Raw genomic sequence first — 8,696 nt, 5'->3', positions numbered from 1 at the left:
ACAACGTTGCCAGGAGGTAATGTTGCCATAACCAAATGGCGACGTATAGGCAACGTTGCCGTCTGGTCGTGTGTTAGCTGGGTTGTCCTGTACATACCGCTCTGTGGTCTTGGGGCAGGGCCAGCCTCAGGGACAGGTACAGCGGCAGGGGCAGGAGCAGGAGCAGCATCAGCGTCCTCTGGGTCTGACTCACTGCTGGGCTGGTCTATGTTATTGAGAAAGAAGACTTGTTTTTTTTTGCTTGGAATCGTGCTGCACTGTAAACCGTTCGTGTGGCCATAATACAGAAGCTGTACGTGTCTTCACTTGTCAACAAACCTGTATTGTGCGATGGCCCTGCTGCTGCCTCCTCAAGCTCCTCATCTTCTCCTGCCCCTGACAGTGAAGTCTCTGGAGCCCCGTCCTCCTCTACCTCCTCTGCCCCCCGAGGTAAGTTGCTGCTGGTCTCCCTCGGGGTGACAAAGGGGTCGAGGAAGGACAGGACCCAAGCAAATTTCCACGTGTCCACTCTCCCTGCCGCTGACCCGCTCTTTTTTCCCTCCTTTTCATTCTTTTTGTGTCTCATGTACCTGTCCCTGAGTGACTTCCACTTCCTGCGACATACGTCCACTGACAAGAACATATATACATATTAAGTTGTGCAACCTGACAAGCGGGACAGTCTGTTGTAGTAGTATCACTTAATATTACTGCTAACTGGTGCTACCGCTAACCGGCGCTAACTTTTTTCATAGTAGAACACAACCGATAGCTGAAGCCAAGCAAAATACACACACACATTATTCACTGATCTTACCAGGAACACCAATATCCTCTGCCACGTCGACCCACGCCCTCTCTGTTTTATTCCTGTCCCTGTACGACACCATCGTGGTGTCGTACAGGACAGGACGGCCGCACACGGCGACGATGATATTTTGATCCACCTCCATTTCTGTTCGTGTAGTGTCTGTAGTGTTGATCAGCAGAGAAATAGTCCGCCAAGACGTTGAGGTTGCTTAGTAACCAGAGACTCTGTCCATGCAAGTGAACGGAGCGTTCCCTCTTCGTCATAACTATCAAACCAAACATCCTTCACATTCACCGAGCGAACATTATGAAAGTAAAATGCACATTTCTCGCTAGAAATGTTTCCATAAAAGCATTTAATGGCGTAACTATGTTACTATTTCCACACAGAATAAAGAAAGATGTCAGCCGTATGCTTCTGTCCAAGCTCACTACTCTCTGCCAGTGACGTCGTGTCAAGCTCAACGCTGATTGGGCAACACGGCTAATCGTCATGCGTATGAGCGTAAAAAGTTCAATTTTTTGAACTCTTGAAATGTACGCGATATACGCGCTTTACGCGCGTATAGCGTGTAAATATACGCGCCTCATACGCGCGTAAAATGTTGCTTATACGCGTATTGCGCGTAAACCAATGGTTCCCTATGGAAAAAATGGCGATTTCATACGCGAAGTATGCGAGATACGCGTCTGGTGTGGCCGCACCTTTAGTCTGAGCAATCTGGTCATCCTTGGGAAAGGAAACAAATTGATTGATCAGACTGCCCAGTGCCATGGACACAACCTTCACCACATTACTCACAGTGGATTTGTCCACTCCCATATAGTCTCCTATTACTTGGTAGAAAGTCCCACATGCGTAAAAGCGCAGTGCAATTAAGCACTGTTCCTCCACGGACAAAGCATGACTCCTTCGGGTTTTGTGTTGGAGTGTTGGTCTAATCAGGTCTGAAATGTACTTGATGTCATCTCTCCCAAAGCGAAAACGTGCATACAGTTCATCTGTGTGTATTGCTCAAGTGGTTTGGCACGCTCAGCGTACACCCTAGCAGGGTGCCTTCTCCTATGGTACCGATGAACAATACCCGCCATCTGGATGCCTCTGTAGGTTAAGAGAAATGTGTGCGAAACATGATGTGTTTAAGTGGTCAAACCAATTAACCAGCAACAAGCTAATTACTAGAAGCCTAATTGATCACAGGCCAAAGCAATAATGCCCAAGGCTTATAAGATCAGTGGAGAAATCATGGAGACCAAGGAGTCAAAAGGGCCTAATTTCACTGTGGCAGAAACGTACGCACTACTGGAGGGTGTTCGGGCCAATTTTGCCACAATAGTAGGTGGTTTCAGCTCGGCAAAGGGTGGGGAGGTCACCAAGAAAGGTAAAGACATCATTTGGGAAGACATTACCAACCGAATCAATGCCTTGGGGTCTGGCCAAAAGAGGACCTTAAAACAAGTAACACTGCGCTGGAAAAACCTGCGGGCCAAGGCAACCAAGGACCTCAGTGAGGCAAAAAACCCTCGCACTGGTAACAAGCCATATAAAAGGGGTGAATACACTGATATGGTACAAATATTAAAATAAAACGTTGACATTGAGATTCTTATTTCATGGTGTCATAAATTATAACAATAGAATTACAACAAAACAACAAACTGTAAAAGAAAGTGTGGAAATGGCGCCATCGAAAATCTTTTATTATTTTTTCAATTTTTCTTTTTAAAGCAAAATAAGATTTAGGTAAGCATAGACATCGAAAAGGAAAGCTTGCATTAACAATGTTTGGTCTCCTCTTTGCCAAGTATTGCAGAGGGCAGCATGGAGATTACTTGGTCCCTTCTCACATCTTGTGCAGCTGTGAGCTACAGGCATAAAATCAAGACCGATTTGGTCAAACTCAGTAAACTAGACACAATTGTTCTTGTATAGCTGTCCTCACACTTTTTCATTTCACTTGATATGTTACTCAACTGCTCCTCGTGTGTGTGTGTGTGTGTGTGTGTGTGTGTGTGTGTGTGTGTGTGTGTGTGTGTGTGTGTGTTTGAACAGAAAGTATTAAATTAGTACCTTTTTTCTTTTTCCAGGGACCGAACTGAAGACGCTGGGATCCACCATTTAAGAGACATCCGGAATCAACAGGACATCTTCACAACCCTGACTCGGCAGCGACAGTTGAGCCAGCCTCTCTGCAGCTTAAGGACAACTTCAGCTTGATCGAAAACTGGGGGGCATTCGTATAATAATAGGATAATCTGGTGTTTTAAGGTTTATTAGTCGGCGGTTTAATTAATGCATCAAAGCAACACAGCACTCGTGATCGTGGGGTGGCTATCTGGGCCACTCGACATCAGAACCTCGAGTTTGCAGCCTCAACAAAACACCCGTGATTATATCATTGCCCAACCCCACTCTCACTCACACAATTTCAAATTGCAACGATGACCTTATTTCAGCCTTGGTTACCGAATACTAAGATTAAACTCAGGTTGATTGTCAGTTCAGTCTTATCCTGTGGGTCAGGCACTGCTGTTATTTTCTTGTAACTTAAAATTGCTGGTTGACCAATGTAAACCTTCAATGTGGTTTGTTCACTTGAATCCGTGAAACGCATGAATTTTACTTCAAATGTTTTGTTAATAGAAAGAATTGTCGTGATTTGGTCCCTGTATATGCATTTGAAATAAATGATTCATCAATTCAGTATCTGAATATATTTCATTTCTATTTTTCAACAGGGTCAGAGTTTGTGGAAATTAGAAATGTTATGTAGTTCTGGATGGTCAACATAGTTGAGCACAAATATTTGTTGTGGGAATTGAGTCATCACTAAGTAGTAAATAAACAATAAAAGTGGTGACATTTTCTGATTTAACCTAATATTTGTGTTGGACACAAACAGCCAGTGTAATTCAGAAGTTTGACATCACGGTAAGTAAATGACCACACCACTACGTAGCCGTGACATTACTTGCGTTACCAAGTGGCAACGTTAGCAAATGACCACACCACTACGTCGCGGCAACGTTATTAAAAGTACCAAGTGGCAACGTTAGCAAATGACCACACCACTACGTCGCGGCAACGTTATTAACAGTACCAAGCGGCAACGTTAGCAAATGACCACACCAGTATGTTGTGGCAACGTCACTCACGCTACCAAGCGGCAACGTTAGCAAATGACCACACCAGTACGTTGTGGCAACGTCACTCACGCTACCAAGCGGCAACGTTAGCAAATGACCACACCACTACGTCGCGGCAACGTTATTAACAGTACCAAGCGGCAACGTTAGCAAATGACCACACCACTACGTTGTGGCAACGTTATTAACAGTACCAAGCGGCAACGTTAGCAAAATTACCAAGCCACTACGTCGCAGCAATGTTATTTGTTTACTTTATGGCAACTTCCTGTAGGCAACGTCGTGGCGATGTTGCCACAACGTTGCCAGGAGGTAATGTTGCCATAACCAAATGGCGACGTATAGGCAACGTTGCCGTCTGGTCGTGTGTTAGCTGGGTTGTCCTGTACATACCGCTCTGTGGTCTTGGGGCAGGGCCAGCCTCAGGGACAGGTACAGCGGCAGGGGCAGGAGCAGGAGCAGCATCAGCGTCCTCTGGGTCTGACTCACTGCTGGGCTGGTCTATGTTATTGAGAAAGAAGACTTGTTTTTTTTTGCTTGGAATCGTGCTGCACTGTAAACCGTTCGTGTGGCCATAATACAGAAGCTGTACGTGTCTTCACTTGTCAACAAACCTGTATTGTGCGATGGCCCTGCTGCTGCCTCCTCAAGCTCCTCATCTTCTCCTGCCCCTGACAGTGAAGTCTCTGGAGCCCCGTCCTCCTCTACCTCCTCTGCCCCCCGAGGTAAGTTGCTGCTGGTCTCCCTCGGGGTGACAAAGGGGTCGAGGAAGGACAGGACCCAAGCAAATTTCCACGTGTCCACTCTCCCTGCCGCTGACCCGCTCTTTTTTCCCTCCTTTTCATTCTTTTTGTGTCTCATGTACCTGTCCCTGAGCGACTTCCACTTCCTGCGACATACGTCCACTGACAAGAACATATATACATATTAAGTTGTGCAACCTGACAAGCGGGACAGTCTGTTGTAGTAGTATCACTTAATATTACTGCTAACTGGTGCTACCGCTAACCGGCGCTAACTTTTTTCATAGTAGAACACAACCGATAGCTGAAGCCAAGCAAAATACACGTACACATTATTCACTGATCTTACCAGGAAAGCCAGTATCCTCGGCCACGTCGACCCACGCCCTCTATTTTTTGTTCCTGTCCCTGTACGACACCATCATGGTGTCGTACAGGACAGGACGGCTGCACACACAGGACGGCTGCACACTCCGTCTATCTGCCAGTGACGTCGGGTCAAGCTCAACGCTGATTGGGCAACGCGGCTAATCGTCATGCGTAGGAGCGTAAAAAGTTACATTTTTTGAACTCCTTGCGTAGGTGCGTTAGGTGCGTATATACGCAGCTAAAATTTTGCTTTAGCGCATGTAACGCATCTACGCAGCTCATACGAGCGAAAACCAATGGTTCCCTATGGAAAAATTGCAGATTTTATACGCGTCTTACGCGGGTAACGCGTTTGGTGTGTTCCCACCTTAATACTTTTCCCGTAAAGAGGTCAAACGGTGAGTGAAAAACAAATATTTTTTTTATCTTTAGTAGCTGTGTGTGGGCCTATATGTGTTGTTTACTGTGTTTACAGTGGGCTTTTAACCTAAATAATTTCGCTGGTATTGATTTAGTCAAACTTATACCTCATACAGTGTAGTCAAGTGTGTGTGTGTGTGTGTGTTCTTGTTTTTGCGACCATGTTAAGACTCGCGATTGTAAAAATACCTTCCATATTAGGACTTGAAGACAAAGTTGGGACCTAGACCATGGTCCTAAGAAGGAAAAGCTGTTGGGGGGGGTTGTAATGACATGCTTATATGTCTGTAGGAACTAGGGAATGAAAATGTAGAAGTCTTCAGAATCTTGTGTTTTTGTCAAAGTGTGTGTGTGTAGGGGTTGATTCCTGGTTGACTCCAAAGTGGAGACCCCAAAATGGGGGCCCCTCTGGTTATTTAGTGGTACTGCAGTGTGTATGAAATTCTGAAACCACACCCATTCCACGCCCATCCTCTATGCCACTCCCAAGTCTCAAGAAGTGTTGTCTTTGGAGGTAAATAGGCATTACTATGGAAGCCCGTTTCCGCCACGTAAAAGAAAAAAAATGCAGGTCACAACTCATTATTTTGAGATAGTATCTCATTATTTTGAGATAGTATCTCGTTATTTTGAGATAGTATCTCGTTATTTTGACATAGTATCTCGTTATTTTGACATAGTATCTCATTATTTTGAGATAACTTCTCAACAGGACCAGACCAGTCATTGTAGCCTAATTGTAGCTTATCCATAGGTGCTACATATAGCCTATTATTAGAGTAGATTAGCTGGAGATGATGAACTCGATTATTAAAGATTATTTCAGACGGAGGTATACAAATGCTGAAATTTTGGCTCGATTATCTATGGAGCACAACATAAACATTAGTAAAATAACTCTAGAAAGAGTGCTTCATAGGAATCAGCTGTGGCGAAGACGCAATAAGGCGGACATCGGAGAAGTAGCTGATTTCATACATCGCCAATTACAGTCCTCTGGCCAACAACATGGCTACAGGTGGATGCAACAGAAGTGTTGGATGGCAGGGATCATCACGGACAGAGAGACCGTTCGTCTCTTGCTGCGTCAAATGGATGGTGGTGGCGTGGATCTCCGTGCACGGCACCGTCTGAGACGTAGAGTCTATGTCAGTCGTGGCCCGAATTATGTGTGGCACATAGATGGATAAGACAAATTGAAGCCGTATGGGATATGCATCAGTGGTTGCATTGATGGGTTCTCGCGAAAGATGATCTGGCTAAACACCCACTCAACTAACAGCGACCCACGTCTTATAGCGGGGTATTTAATTGATTCAGTGATGCAGCATGGTCGCCCATTGAAAGTGAGATTGGATCACGGGACGGAGAACACACACATTGCCGCAATGCAAAGTTTTATGCACGGCAGTGAAAACGGCATTTCCCCAGACTGTGTCACTCTAGGTCCAAGCACGGGGAACCAACGTATTGAACGCTGGTGGTGTACGTTGCGGAGTGAGTGTACTCAGTTCTGGATGGACCATTTCGACCAGTTAAAGGCTGGTCGAAAACACACAGCATCACTGTGTGTTTTGGAATCTTGTGGATAGACAGTCATTTCAAATGTTGGTTGTATTCTAATTTCATAGCATTGTGAGTGTGTGTAAACTTGTCTGTCTGTCTGTCTTAACATCCATTCATCTAGGAAGAGCCAGAGCCACCTCCTCTAGAAAGGACAGACAGCGTATTGTCTGTCCTTTCAGACAATACGTGTGGTGTTTGAATTCTTTGACATTCAGAATAACTGGTGATGTAACTCTTTATATATATATATATATATATATATAAAAATATTAGCATCAACAGTGTACAGTACAGAAGGTTTGCAGAAAGGCTGTAGTAGTTGAATGATTCTGGTTACTTTACCAGGTCAGGGTTAGTAACCTGCTTGTCAGAAGGTTTGTGACAAAGTTGTTAGTCTGAGGTGTTGGCAAGTAGTCTATTGTTGGGAAAAATTATATATCTTTTTTACAATTCAAATGGTTGGTTTCATATCAATTTAGTTAACCAAGAAGATGCTGAACATTACTGAGACTGAGTCCTCCAGTAGTGAAAGTGTAAGTGACGAGGACAAGGAGTATGTCCCTCAAACATCTGAGGAATCAGATGGCTCCTCTGATGAAGAGCCTTTGAAAGTGCCGGTGAGTTACTTTAAATGTGTGAGAACCTTGAATGTCTTACCTGCTGAAAGGTATGTGTCTATATTGTCTTGTCACATGTGCATGCACAATTTACAGTTTACTTTTGTTCTTGCCGATTTGCTTTCAAGAGTCCACCCAGAAAAGTGTACAAGAGGGTCAGACAACTGCCAGAGGAAAGTGAAAGTGCAGTGGAGAGTAGCAGTACTTCCGTGGTTGTAATGAACGTAAAAAAACTGAAGGATGGGACAAAAAAGTACCATCAGAAAAGAAACTACTGCCTTTTTTGTGATAAATGTTACCCAAAGCTTGCGCGCCATCTCGAACAGAGGCATGCTGATGAGGCAGAAGTGGCCAGAGCACTGGCATGTCCAAAAAGATCTAAGGAAAGAAGGCTGCAGTTAGAAAAACAAACAATCCAGTGGTGCCAATGCAGATGCCTCAGACTATCACCACTGTCCCAATTGTCAAGGATTTTTCAAAAAGAAGTTCATGTGGAAGCATATGAAACGGTGTGCTCTTTCACAGAAATGTGGTAAAGCTAAGCCAGGAAAAACGCGAGTTCAGTCTTTGTGTGCATTTCCTTAGCCAGTTCCTGCTGGTGTGACAACCAAAGCATGGAAAATGATAAGTAACATGTGCCAGGACAAGATCGCACAGGCAGTTCAAAAAGACAGATGCATAATTGCTCTAGCACAGCAAATGCTAAACAAGAAAGGAGCGTCACAGGATGAGCATATCCGCGCAACACTAAGAGAGCTTGGAAGATTATTGCTGGCTGGACAGGAGGTCACTCCTCTGAAGAGTATTGAGCAGTATGTCATGCCATCAAATTTCCATCATTTAATCAGAGCAGTAAAGGTTGTTGCAGGTTATGACGAGAACACCAACACCATCAAAAAGTCATCTCTGGCACTAAAACTGGGACATAGCATAAAGAAAGTAGCAGACCTTGTTGCATGTGAAGCCCTCATATCAGGAAATCAAGGCAAAGCAAAGCTGATTGAAAACTTCCGCGAGATATATAGAACCCGGTGGAATGAGTTCA

General features: G+C 44.5%; 1 protein-coding gene across 1 annotated transcript in view; it reads right to left on the bottom strand.

Annotated features, from left to right (window-relative positions):
• Window positions 1-822, bottom strand: part of LOC132465006 (protein PRRC2A-like) — a 33,520-nt gene extending 32,698 nt beyond the window's left edge. The window contains exons 1-2 of the mRNA XM_060061670.1: window positions 319-822; window positions 98-205 (exon numbers count right to left, since the gene is read on the bottom strand). Of these exons, the coding sequence (XP_059917653.1) occupies window positions 98-205; window positions 319-622 (412 nt within the window). The 5' untranslated portion in view covers window positions 623-822. The remainder of the gene's footprint in view (window positions 1-97; window positions 206-318) is intronic.
• Between the last annotated feature and the right edge of the window lie 7,874 nt (window positions 823-8,696).

The sequence above is a fragment of the Gadus macrocephalus genome, chromosome 1 (assembly GCF_031168955.1).
Source record: "Gadus macrocephalus chromosome 1, ASM3116895v1".
NCBI lineage: Eukaryota > Metazoa > Chordata > Actinopteri > Gadiformes > Gadidae > Gadus > Gadus macrocephalus.
The sequence above is the reverse complement of the archived record's forward strand: the minus strand, read 5'-3'. Positions and strand labels throughout refer to the sequence as shown.